A 14,206-nucleotide genomic window follows, 5' to 3' on the forward strand; every position below is an offset into this window, starting at 1 on the left:
TATTGTAAGTTCCCTTTTTTATTCACAGATTTTTACATTTTACAAATGATCAGACAGTTTTCAGCACTGTTTATTTTTTCCCCACCATTCAGCAGTTGGTAGTTTGGAAGACTCTGGAGGTGAACAGAAGATGTTTCTTCTTTACTGCTGAAAAGAATCTCTATACAAGCTAAATTAGACAATTCTCTTTCAAAATATTTAATATGACTTTTTCTTTATAAATAAGACGGATATCTAAGCTTGCGACAGCTGATAGCAGTGGCTGCTTTTGGAAAAGCATGGATAAAGAGTGCTGCATAATTTAATAAATTGTAATATTGATACAGAAAGTTTAATGCTACTTTTACCAATAAACTACACTTAAAGACAAATGGACAAAAGTGCCTTTTGAAGTGAAGGCTGAACCAATTTATCACCACTTTGTTGTACAGTTCTGTGATACTCTTCAAGAACTGCAATGCACTGTGAAGACCAGAACTATTTTATTGAGAAATTAATTTAGAAGCAATTATTTTGTTAATAGATGTGAAAACAGTAATGACCAAAAAGGATATTTAAGTCCCAGTACAAAGACCAAAAAGGATTATGAAGTTCCAAGTACGTAGTTGTATCTGTGTCAATATGTGCCGTATAGGCTACAAAAGGACAGGTAAAGGTTTATTCCATGTTTGAAAGTAAAAGAAAAGAGACAGAATGTTGTTTGTCAACCTTTACCTGTTCCAAAAACTATTATTCTTGTTTTCAGGGGATTCTTACATATGGATAGGGGAAAGGAGCTAAATTACTTCACTCTAGAACAAAGGTGGTTGAGGACATTTTATCCAAGTATATAAAATCCTAAAGCTTATGGACAATATCAACCCAGAGCATTATTTTAGAATCAGTGAAACAAGGACAGAGGTTGACAACTGGAAACTAAAATGTAATTAATTTAAGATGGAGAATAATACAATTCTTAACACAAACTGTTGGCAGCATTAGAGACAGGCTTCTCATTTCAGATGGCTGTGGCACAAACTCTGGAATCATTCAAGAGATATCTGAACACAATTTTAGATTCAAACAGCTACGAAACTACCAAGTGAGCAAGACAATCTGCAAAGAGTGTTGCTCTTTCTTAAGTGATCAATGTTTGAAAATATATTTTTTGCCTCTGGCCAATAATAAGTGATTTACACAACTCTTAAGAGAAGGCTGAATACTTGTTTTTTATAGGACCATCAGTAACTAGACCTAGGGCTCAAAGGATCACATTTCCTATAGCCTTTCACCTATGTTTGAAAAAAACAAAGGGAAATGTCACAAAACATTTCTATATCATTCTGTGTGATTAGCACCATTCAAAACCAACATTTATTATATTTTGTCAAGTTAAAAAATCAAAACACCACTGATATAAGTTATATTCTGGAAAATCCAAAAATTAATATAACAAAGTTTTAAAACTTTTCTTTATCCATTGTCCAATTAATGTGGAAGGACATTACCAAAGGATACAACCTTTGCTGAAGACGTCTGGTCTTATCATACACTTAAGGCATGTGTTTAAAATACTGTTTAAGATACAGAAACATAATTAAACAGGTGCAGTGCATTTTTGCTCTTCGGGTCTGGCCACTACTGTTCGCCAACTCCTTAATCCCTCATCCACTGTACCCATTATGGATCAAACGAATTCCAATTCACTCTGGTTAAACACAATGGCTTCTATCACTTCAAAGACCTCAGCACTGTGCAAACAGACACTGAAAAAGCCACATCAGACCAAGCACAATTACTTTTTTCCTTATAATGTTAGAATGAAATATTGAAGCTTTAAATAATCTTAAAAAAATATCTGCTGTACATTTATAATACAAATATTTACATTTCTGTGATAGGATTAAGTCTTTCATTTATACATAACAGCAGACTCCTTGAAAAATGCTTTCACTAATCAATATTACACCTTCTGCTCACTAACCGCTATTTAAAATACTCCTAGTAAAGAATTTGTTTCTCTTAGCATTTTTTTGTGCATATTTCCCCATGTACCACAACGCCAAGGTTATGTCTTTGCAGTGCCTTTTTCCTTGTATTATTGATGTGGAATTAAGTAAAATGTTGCTTTGTTCAAAAGAACTGCGTATAAAACTGAGCCATAAAATGGAATGTTTAAATCAGTCTAAGGTAGAGGAATGCTGCGCTCTCAAGGACAAAAAAAACTAAAGCCTTTTAGTCTTAAACAGAGAGGACAGAGATCCAATTTAAATACTCAAAATGCTCAAGGGCATTAACAAGTTCAACCCATGGGATGACTTGAGAATCAGTGATGAAATGCAAACTAGAAGACACAAATGAGAAGAAAGGGGATAAGCATCTAAAACTAGGAACAGGAGGCACTTTTTTACAAAGAGGGTTGTGGGAGTCTGGAACACTCTTCCCAAATGCGTTTTCAAGGCTGTTCCCTAACTCTTTTCTTATGTTCTTAAACTTTGCTCATGAGTGGATAAACAGTCCAATTCAATTTAATTCTGCATTATCCATACTCTGAAAAAGTTGAGGGATAAAACCCTCAGAGAAGGAAAAAAAAAGTTTATACAGTGTTTTGCAAAAGTATTCACCCACCGGCCAGTATCATCACATTTTGATATATTCCAAGAAATACATACTTTTCTTTCCCACATCAACCGTTTTATACAAAACTATAGCTATCAAACTGAATGCTGTCATATTTTATAAAACCAGAATGTTAGGGAAACACAGAAAAAAGATTCAATTCAACAATTCAATCCCAAGTCAGTGGAAGCACCATTGGCAGGAATTACTGCTGTCTTCTTATGTCTCTACCAGCTTAAAGCAATGGAAAAGGCCTGTACTTTACACTACAATCTCCAAACCTTGCCATATATTTTCTATTGGACTTTGTGCCACTCAATTAATTGCTATCCTGTAGAATACACTTGTATGTGCTCAGTCCCTGCTGGTAAGAAGTATCCTCATAACATGGTGCTGCCATGCTTGACCTTTGGAATGTGCTGAAAATGTGATGTGCTGTGTCGGGCTTGCACCAGGTGTATCACTTTACATATAGACTAAAAAATGCCATTTGTTTCTCGTTTCACCCCAAAACTTTCTGCCACATGTCTAATATGAGATTAAGATAACTCTTTTCCCATAAAGGCTTCTTTCTTGCCACTAAATTATTGACTCCACTGTTAGACATAGAACTTGATTGATATATCACATCACTAGTGAGTTGTTGCTTGAAATGCAGTAAAGGTCTAAGGGAATTTAGACAGACATACATATTTACTCTTGAGTCAAACATTTATGCAAAGGTTTCAGTGTGTCATCAAATTCTTCCACATCTTAATTGATTAAGGGTTGCATTAGCAAAGGTGTTGAGTACTTATGTAAATGTGAATCTCCTAAATTTTTTAAATCAACTTTCACCATTTTTTAAATTAGTTTATGGATTGTTAATCTTCTACCTATAAAGTCCTATTTGAAAGTTTCCCGGTTGTAAGCGGACAATAACATGTGTAAACTTTGCAGGAGGGTGAATAATTGTACAAGCTACTGCATGTTCTCAAATTAATCCCTTCCTGTGACAATATTAAAACATTTTCTTTTTCATGCCTGGTTCATTAAATTACTTTGCTGCTTTTCTTCAAAAATAAATCTAGCTACTTCAAGCCATCCTGCTTACATTTTGTCTATACCAACAACTGGTGTTGAAGGGGAAGCCTATATTGCACTGTTCTTTAAATTTAATTAAAAGGTCAGGCTAAGTTAAACTCAGATGAAAACAGTTTGGCAGACACGATGTCCACACACTTTATATTCACCCTCGATAAAATGACCTAGGAAAAGCTCTTGTGACTGGGCCGTATCTGAATATTAATCAATTATTCCCCAAATACTGAAAAAAATAATTTTTCAATCATTATTTAAACTTTTTATGTCCTGCTTTACAAAACAATGTGACATCATTCTACACTCCGAAACCATTGCATACTGCCAAAACTAGACATAGTCCACATGACGAAAAAGTATTTGGTTGGAAATAAGTGAAAGATTGTAATGTCTACCCAGTATTTTGTCAAGGAGGTTGAGATGTGAATAGCCTTCGGATTTGAGACTTTTCAGTATTACAATTACTTCTCACAAAATTGCTGAATTGCAAAATTACGGTTAGACTCAGTTTATAATAGGTAAAAATTTGTGTCCATAATTTCAAATTATAAGGCTAACATTTACTTTCAGAACACACAATCTGAGAATGGTTACTCTGAGAAAACCTTACTTTTAAGAAAACATTTTGAAAACAACTTGTTTAACAGAGCATAATGTTTCATTTAAATTAAAAAAAACAATGAAATTCATTTTTTTTTTAAATAGCATAAAGTAGCAAGTTTCTCAATAACATTTTCCCACTTTACTGCTGCCCTCAGGAGCCAGACAGATACCACAATTTTTCAATAATTTATATAGCCTATAGAATAAAGATTCAGAACTTCTGTTTTCCCCATGAGCTGTATGAATATTGTTAAAATGGAAAAAACCTTCATAAAAAAACTTTAATAAAGCAAATTTTCATGAAACCTGGGGTGAAAAACAAAGGTAAGACTGCAGCTTATACAAAATCTAAGTTTGTTCAGAGCTTTCACATACAAAAGTCAGCACTTGCATAGGAGTTCATTGAGGATGTAAGTCTGCAGTCATTTTCTTTGTGTAGACTGTACGGATCAGATGCTGTCAAATTTGTGTTTTAAATAGTCTTTCATGACTTTGGCAATTGGCAAGTCATCAAGAAGTTTTAAATTCTGAAGTCCTATACACTGTCGAATTTTTATTCTGCACAAGTCCTGCAAATTTCTTGGTTGTCCTGAAAGAGAAACAGAAATAATGTACAGAGATAAAATTACAGTTCAGATAACCATTTAGAAATAGCTAAAAATCACCCCAAAAAAAACCAAAACACTTAAAGCTATATACAAAACATTCATAAACTATTTTAAAACCTGAAATTATGATAAATTATTAAAAGTTGACATGCCACTGAAGTGGTTATATATTAATAAAAAAAAATTACAAACAGCATATTTTTAGCAGGTGTCAATTTGTAAAGAATCAAAGGGATTTTCCAAACATCCTGGTCCTCCTTACAGGAATTGCTAACTGAAGTCTAAGGTCATGCCCGAAAATTCTTTGGTTACTTAAGCAGCTGCCTTTTATTACGGTAGATGTTGGTGTCTACAGAGCTTACTTATTCCTGATTGCTTCTCAATAAATATGGGATTAGAGCCTGCCCTTAAACAAACCTTTGACTTAAGTTGAGAAATCCTTGAATAAAAGGCAAATCAACCACATTGAAACTCTGTATTTAATCCTCATGTTCCCAGGCAGAGGTAAAATGATAAGAGCTGACAATGTTCACAAGCTAAAATAAGAACTTCAAGCAGGCACTCTTAACACAATGAATGGTCAAATCCTAATGATGTTTGCTGCAAACGTAAAACATTTAGTCAATAATGCTGTTTAATTGGGGTATTGGGTAATGTCTCTATTTTATGAGCCACACAGTAAAAAATATGCTTCATTCCTCTGTACATTAAAAATCTGCATTTTCTGCTACCCTTAGCTAATTTAATCAACAACTTTTGTGCTTCATTCAGGGAAGTTGATTTTAATAGTCTTTAAAAGAAATTCAAATTAAACCAAAGTTTACCTACAGTCTGCTACAGTCCTATTAAAACAGCAAAACAAGAAACTCAAAGTAATTCACAAGAGGCTGCATTTACTTTTCACCTACATAAGCAAAACATTATTGGATTAATGGGAACGAAGCCTCCAGCATTCTTTTGTATTGGACATAGTCAAAAACAAACTTTGTCTCAAAAAAACACAACACAGACTAAGTTCTGCGCATCTGCATGCCTGTCATGTCACTTTAACTACCTTTTCTATTTCTTTAAGGGAAATGCAGATCAAACAAAGCCCCTGTAGTGTCTTCCTCTAAAGCAGGTGTTCAATACAACCTACAATGACGGGATGAAATAAACAGCATTTGCAGTTAGGCTACTGCGTGTTTTAATATGTAATCCATAACCTATCTGAAACCCGATCACAAGGATCATCCAGTTCCAAATGGGTTTGATTTAACACTGCAGCCTAAGACAAATCTCTTTGATATCTTGATATCAAAGTTCAGTAAATGGAAAGGAATGCTGGTATTGTGCTAAGTAAATCATTACTGCTCCAGGTAAGGCCGTCTCCTTTTCATACCTTTCATTGTTGTGTAAGTGAATACTGAATCACACACTGATCATTATAATGTGTTGCATATGAGAACGTTGAAAAATCCCTGTTCTATTTTTTGTTTGTAATTAGACCTTTTAGTATCAGGTCTACAACCTAAATTATAAAGTAATTTCACTCTTTATGATGAGAATAACATTGTAATTCTGTTTTGGGAGTTCTGAGTAGTTGATATGAGCGCTTTAGACATTTTCCCTTCAAAAAAGCAAGTCTTTTTCATAACAATGACATCTGCAGATGAATATTTTTAAAGTTCCACTTTTTTGTAAATCAAAAGCCAAGCACAATTACAACTAGGTAGATTCAGACAAATTAAATAGTGCAATTCATTCTGCCATGCCAACGTCAGGTACCCTCACCTTGCTACAGGCGGTTCCTATTGGAACCTTGCCAAGATCTGAGACATGCACATGTAACACTGCTGCTCCCTACTGCAACATCCATTATTTTATTTGTACTGACTTATTTTATAAAGAAACAACAGATCAACTGCACGTGTTTGATTGTTCTACACAGTCCCTAGATGGCAAAAGAAAATTGACTCTGGAATGTCAGTGGTATTCTCAGGAGGGATTCAGCAAGTAGGCCGAATCAAGGGTGATACAGAATAGCTGATAAAAGATTGGAGCTTTCCTTTACAAGCAGGGGAATTATTCCAAAACTAGGTTTTTGGGTGTTAGGGTCCATATACTGAGCACTGTAGTGCACTATATTTGTAAGTTTGTGTAAAGCCATTTTTTAAAGTAGGACAGTACAAAGGCCCGCAAGTATGAACAAATTAATACAGCAAATGTGTCACAGTATCTGGAGCTTGATTCAAGTTCAGACAATCTAGTCTGATTCTAATCTACTGTACCTGCAGAGAGTTCACTTTGTGAGTTTTCACCAGTCTGCGCTTCCTTGTCTATAGGAAAATGTGCTACTGTAGGAAGATCTACTCCACAATCATATTTACACTACATTTGAATTTTATCAATAATTAATTTTAATTTAATTGAGAAATAGTTCATAATTTAAATCATATATGGGACCTTTGAAAACAAGAAAACAGTAATATTCATATATAGCAAACAAAGAAAGATTTTATTATTTTAGGGTAATTATCAGAAAACAGAAATTGCTATTAAAAAGCTGCTTGTGTCTATTTCATTTGCCAGTAACTCATGCTTACAGCACACACTATTTAAAGAAAAAATGCAGGGATTTTAACCCTGCACTTACCTGTGCTAAACACTTGGATTTGATCAAATTGTTCATTTAAACAATGTTTGTCTTTGGTGAGCAGAAGTGCAATACAAAATATAATAAAGTACTATTAAGAATTAAAATGTTTCCTGTTCCGGGCCGGGGATTTAATATCTAAATTTAACATTACTGACAAGTCAGGCAAAATCCAAATATAGTAGCTAGGCTGTTTACATTGCAGCACAATATCTACTTTTGGATTAAGTCATCATTTTTAAGTCTCTATACTTATTCTTTGCTGCCACTGTAATAACTGCCTTACAGGAAAGAATAGGACTGACAAAATGCTGAAATGTGCACATTGTTAAATAGGTAAGGTTAAATAGGTAAGGTTGCTGGCTTGTAAACACTGTTCTTCCTAAATTTCCCCCAATATTCAAATTAAGAAATTTCTCCCTTCTTCTCCTTCTCTGTTATGTAGCGAGACAACTGGCACAGAATGCCAGGTGGGTGCTGAACTTCAATACTGGATAAAGCGAGCCATCACCTATTCATGAAGTGCAAATATTAGAATTATTGTTTCTAATTGTTTTTCGGGCACAGTGAGATTCTCCGGTATGCAACACTGGATTGAATTGTTAGGCAGCTGTTAACTTAGGGGAGCTCTTTTCCTTTACTTAATAAGTTAATCAGGCAAAAAGGTCTGATATACGCCTAGAAATCTGATTTTGTGATAGGCACTGCATAACAAACACTATTACATTACAGTCAAATCTTGTATAAATAGATCTTGTACCTTTGGGTCCTAAGAGAACCCATTAATTCTAAAAAAAAAATTTACTATATTGTAGGCCTCTACCCATTTTGAGGTCATTTCTAGTTTTTTTTTTAATTCCAATTCCTTGTTTCAAACCAATTTCAATTCATTTTTCAAATTCATGTAATTGAAACTACACAGGTTTTGATTTCTATGTGCTTTTTTTAACAAAAATGTTTTAAATGGAAACATGACTTGCATTAAATGAAAACTTAACTTTTTATAATAAAGCACAAAAATAATAAAGGCATACTTGTGACTTCTTGTAGGAAATCCAGACAGGGCCGGCTCGTTCCAGACATACTGACAGACACTGCCACTGGTGTCTGCCCCTCATAGTTCCTGGTGTTAGTATCTGCCCCGTAAGTGTACAGCATCTGAGCACAGAGAACGTCATCCCTGAGAGCAGACAAATGCAGGGGAGTCTGTCCATCTTCCAAGCGCCCCAGATTTGTGTCTGCCCCCCTCTGGAGGAACATACGGCAGTAAGAGTGGTTGCCTTTGATCACAGCATAGCGTAAAAGGAAGCCATTCTGGATGTCAATGTTGGCATTGTGGTCCAGCAGGATTTTCACACAGCTGGACCTCTCCCTGATAATGGCCAGCTGAAGTGGTGTGGTGCCTTTATCACTGAGTGGATCGACCTCAGCTTTGAACTCCAGGAGGAGCCTGACAAACGAGTCCCTACCATAATGGGCTGCCACATGGAGGGGAGTCCAGCCATCATTACTCTTGGCATTGATGATGTCACTTCGGTACTCTGACTCCAACATCAAACGCGCAATCCGTGCCCGGCCATGCATAGCCGCATAGTGCAGAGCTGTGAAGCCACCTATTAAGTCTTTCACCGTTGGATCAGCTTAAAAAAAGAGGAAATAAACACAAAATAAGAATCCATCAGAAAGGATTAAGTAAATGCATTGAGACAATACAAAAGTAACCATGCGTATGTGTGTAAAAAGACCATTAGTTAAATTATATATATATTTTTAACTTCTCTTAATGAAAAAGAATAATGCAACTTTTAAAAACTGTCAATGGTCCTAAGGGTGAGTTAGAAAGTGCAAGCTGTCAACACTCAAGACAACAAGCAACAATGCACTGTTATTCCCAAGACACTTGATTGTATATGTATTAAACATACAAGATTAATAAAGTAATATATTTGTGTCTATGCTCAGCATATTAGGTTGTTTTCTTGGATAAATACACTTAAGGTGGTCTCCATTATAAGTTGACCTGCACTATGTTGTTTTGCACCAAAAGCCAGGAACATAGGTGGTATGAAGATAATTATGTTATGGAAATTAAAATATATTGTGGAGAGCAAAATCTAACATTAAAAATAATTTGTTTTGTTGACAATGGTATTGTACATGACTTAGATTATGAACCTTTAGGCCCCACTCAAGACATATCTCTAGCTAATAATACTATTCCCTATGGATATTAATTCACTTTCTAAGTAATTTCACTGCAAGTTGCATTATTTAGGAATGTAACTTCTACTTAACACGACACTCTGTACTGTATTTGCTTAGCTACAAGTAAAAGGCACTCTAACTTATGGTCCCTAGCCTGACTTGATTCCATTAATTCTTATGATAAAACCATCCCACTAAGTTAGAGGAAAAGTTTAGCAAAATTACACTCTTAAGGTCATGAAACCTTCACATTTACATTGTTCTTGAGAAGAAAAATTCTCCTATATACAGTATGTAATGAAATGACATATTTCAACTCTCTGGTCCTTATCCCCAATGTATATCGGGGACGACGAGATTTGCTGAAACTTGATTTGGTTAAAATTGTTAAACTAGGTTACCATTTACTTTACTTTTTTAATGCAAGTTATTAATTTTACAGAGGAACCATCTATAAATCACACACAATACATAATTTACTTAAACTTTATTAAAGTTGTTTATTCTAAGTGATATGCTGCCATCTCTTGGCAAAAAACATCACTACTGCTCTTCTTATGCATATACAGTATCTGCAGAGAGATGTGTAGCAGTAGCACTTTTTTCCCTTTGAAGAGCTTATTTAAAAATGTAATGCTAAATTTAAATAAGTAAACATTAAGCTGTTAAAATAAATCCCTCCTCAATTGTAACTGTCCCAGAACATTCAATTCATGATAATGATCATTAACACAATTGCAAAAAATAAAATTTTAATTGTTATCCAAAACAAAATAAGAGAACTAAGATTGTGAACCCAGCTGCCATCAAAACTGTTAAATAAGGAAAATATTTTCTTCTGTATTTTATTTGTCCTTCAATTGCATCCATTCCTAACGGAAATGGATTAGTTCTTTCAAAGTTTTTTCTGTTGGAAAGTTCAGCCTGAGGTGATGGAATTTTTAAATATGTATATTATGCATATTACTAAATATATGTTTATTACATATTATTACTGAATATTGTATATGGCTAATAAAGTGATCTTATATGGCTGCATTTAAGACAGATTCTGTAAATCAGTGATAGCTAAGATCAACATTGCTAAATTACCATATCCTATGAACCCATTGTCCAAATTTCATAGTCAGCACTATTTTTTCTTAAAAGCTGTGCAAACTTTTCTCCATTCATGCTTCAGTTCATTAGTAGGGGAAAACACATGGTCTGACACAGCCTAAACAGAATAAATGTTATCAAAACACTTTACTAAGATTAATCAGTTTATTTTACACAAAGTCTAACAGCTTTATTTTGAAAGTGCATTTGCTTGACAGGACGTTGTTCAAATAAATTTTCTTTTTGGTCACATTAACCAATTAGAGGACCTTGTGATTTATTCTTCAAATCCTTGTATAATATATATTTGGGCTTTCTAGAGAATTTTGCTTTAAGCTTTATGTGTAATCTTCCACTTCTATAAAGAGTTTAGTTGTATTTACAGTTGCAAGAAAACGTTTGTGAACTCTTTGGAATTACCTGGATTTCTGCATTAATTACTCATAAAAATGTGGCCTGATCTTCAACTAAGACACAATAATAGACAAATACAATCTGCTTCAACTAATGACACACAGACAATTGTACTTCTTGTCAGTACTGAAGACATTGTTTAAACAGTCACAGTCCAGGCTGGAAATAGTATGTGAACCCTTGTGTTTAGTAACTGGTAGAACCTCCTTTAGCAGCAACAACCTCCACCAAACATTTCCTGTAGCTGCTGATGAGACTTGCACAATGGTTAGGAGGAATTTTAGACCATTCCTCCTTACAAACCTGTTTCAGTTCATTGATATTTTTTTATCCCTCTATGACAGCAAGCTGTCCAGGCCCTGAGGCAGCAAAGCAGCCCCAAACCATGATGCTGCCTCCACCATGCTTCATGGTTGGGATGAGGTTTTGGTGTTGGTGTGCAGTGCTTTATTTCCTTCAAACATACAGTAGCACTGCACATTTCTGCCAAAGAGTTCAACTTTTGTCTCATCCGTTCACAGAACATTGTCCCAGAAGCATTGTGGAACATCTAGGTGGTCTTTTGCAAACTTGAGACATGCAGCAATGGTTTTTTTTGGAGAGCAGTGGTTTCCTCTGTGGTGTCCTTCCATTAACACTCTTCTTCTTCAGTGTTTTTCTTATAGTGGACACATGAACAGAGACTTTGGCAAGTTCAAGAGATTCCTGCGGGTCCTTTGCTGTTACCCTAGGGTTCTTTTTCACCTCCTTCAGCATTGCTTTGCTCTTGCTGTGATCTTTGCAGGACGCCCACTCCTAGGGAGAGCAGCAACAGTACTGAATTTCCTCCATTTGTAGACAATTTGTCTTACTGTGGATTGATGAACACCCAGGCTTTTAGAAATGCTTTTGTAGCATTCTCCAGTTTTATGCATCTCTAAAATTCTTCTTCTAAGGTCCTCTGATATTTCTTTGGATCGGGGCTTGGTTCACATGAACAGCTCTTTCTTGAGAAGAGCAGACTCCGCCTGTAACCAACCTTTGTGTCCTTTTTTTATAGGGCATTGATTGGAACACCCGACTCCAATTAGCATTTGGATAAGTCATTAGCCTAGAGGTTCACATACTTTTTCCAACCTAGACTGTGAATGTTTAAACGATGTGTTCAGTGCTGACAAGAAGTACAATTGTTTGTGAGTTATTAGTTTAAGCAGTTTGTGTTTGTCTATTATTGTGACTTAGCTGAAGATCAGACCACATTTTTATGAGTAATTCATGCAAAAATCCAGGTAATTTGAAAGTGTTCACAAACTTTTTCTTGCAACTGTATTCGTCTAGTATTTAAAATTTTTAAAGCAATAAAGTCCCTTTATTGAAGTGTCTCGATATGTTCTTATACTGCTATGCATCCCTCTTTTATAACATTCTGCAGCTGCTTTCTTGTCTTCACCATCATCTGCATTTAATATCAATATCTGTAAGTATTCACTATGTATTCTTCCTAAAAATGTTTATGATTACTGAGTAATTCTGCTTGGAGATTAATGGTAAGGAAAACTCTCACACGTGGTTATTTTTGCAACATTTGATTCACTGTTGCAAAAACTATTTCAGATATTTTGTTCTGAGACTATCAGACAATACCAGTACGAACAACTAGTGATGTTGACATTAACTCAGATTCTCTTCAAATAAGATTATCTATTGATATGACCTAAACTATTCTCAACTCTATTCACCTGACAGGTTATTCAGAGTCAAATTAAAAAATTAGGTAAATTTTCCCACATTTCCCACCTCCATGTTCCAGGAACACTCGGACACATCTCTCCTTCCCTCTTGCTGCTGAAAAGTGAAGCAGGGTCCAACCATTGGCATCACGGCCATTTGGAGAGTAGCCCTGCTCCAGCATTTTGCGCACCGTATGGACATCTCCTGCTGCAACTGCAGTTTGAATCTGCAGCTCTTCTTGCAGTTCAGGGTTCCTTCGACAGTGGTGATGAAGCATCCTGTTACATCTCGTTACAAGGGATTCATCAGGACTTTCAGATTTTTGTCTAAAACAAGAAACATCATTACTAAGTGCATAATTCACATTTATGGACAAAACATCCATAAATGCAGTCTACAATATTATTAATGTAGTATACAACACATCACATGCTACCTGGGTCAAACTACACTAGTATTCAGTGTGAAATTCTGACATCAAACCTTAGTCTTTAACCACTTTTTCTGTAATTAAACATTTGATCATATTACCTTGTTTCAAAGCTCTTGATGTGCAACACAGTTTTTTAGCCCTTTTAACATACTAATGCATCTTCCAGAGGTGATCATCATTCAAGACAATTGACACGCATATCTAAAAAAAAAGACCACAATGCATAATGTCAATAAGAATTCATAGACAAGGGAAAAATATATCCTTTATTACCAACTTCATACTGAGAATGCTCCATAAAAAGTAACTTCTTTCAAATAAAAAATAACATGTCTGATATCTCACATTATCCTCACTTTTCAAAAGTGTTGTAAATCTGTAAAGTTCAGAGCATAAGGTACAAACAATGGCAACAACTGGGGATATGTTGAACACCAAGTAAATTGAAAGTAAGAGCTTCCACACGTGTAAATAACATTGCAGCATCCTTAAGGTCAGGTACGCAAGGGCTGTCCAGACCTTGGCTGCCTATAATTATGGTTAAGAATTGACCTCTTGCTTTGAAAGAAGGGTGATTGTTGAGATGCATTTAGTAGGATTTTCAGATACCAAGGCAGCTCAATTTACTGATGTTTTAGGAGCAACTCTCTACAGAGATGTCAGTATGAAAATCTCCGAGCAAAATAGTTACTGCAAAGGGCACAAGTAGAAGGAAGCGCATAGCCCAGGATTGTTATATCTGTGCATTAATTTGAAGTGGGAGGCAAAATAGGAAAGACACTGGAAAACTCTACAACACAGCACATACAGGCCATACTGGCT

The 14,206-nt window shown here is 35.2% G+C and overlaps 1 protein-coding gene across 2 annotated transcripts in view; it reads right to left on the reverse strand.

Moving 5' to 3' along the window:
• The window catches only part of asb7 (ankyrin repeat and SOCS box containing 7), a 15,680-nt gene continuing 1,474 nt past the window's right edge, over positions 1–14,206 (reverse strand). For both annotated transcript variants that reach the window (XM_088640737.1, XM_088640738.1), the window contains exons 2-5: positions 13,483–13,585; positions 13,018–13,277; positions 8,559–9,164; positions 1–4,870 (exon numbers count right to left, since the gene is read on the reverse strand). In XM_088640737.1, the coding sequence (XP_088496863.1) occupies positions 4,731–4,870; positions 8,559–9,164; positions 13,018–13,228 (957 nt within the window). In that variant the 5' untranslated portion in view covers positions 13,229–13,277; positions 13,483–13,585 and the 3' untranslated portion in view covers positions 1–4,730. The remainder of the gene's footprint in view (positions 4,871–8,558; positions 9,165–13,017; positions 13,278–13,482; positions 13,586–14,206) is intronic.

The sequence above is a fragment of the Lepisosteus platostomus genome, chromosome 7, assembly GCF_059453375.1.
Source record: "Lepisosteus platostomus isolate fLepPlt1 chromosome 7, fLepPlt1.hap1, whole genome shotgun sequence".
In the NCBI taxonomy this organism is placed as follows: domain Eukaryota; kingdom Metazoa; phylum Chordata; class Actinopteri; order Semionotiformes; family Lepisosteidae; genus Lepisosteus; species Lepisosteus platostomus.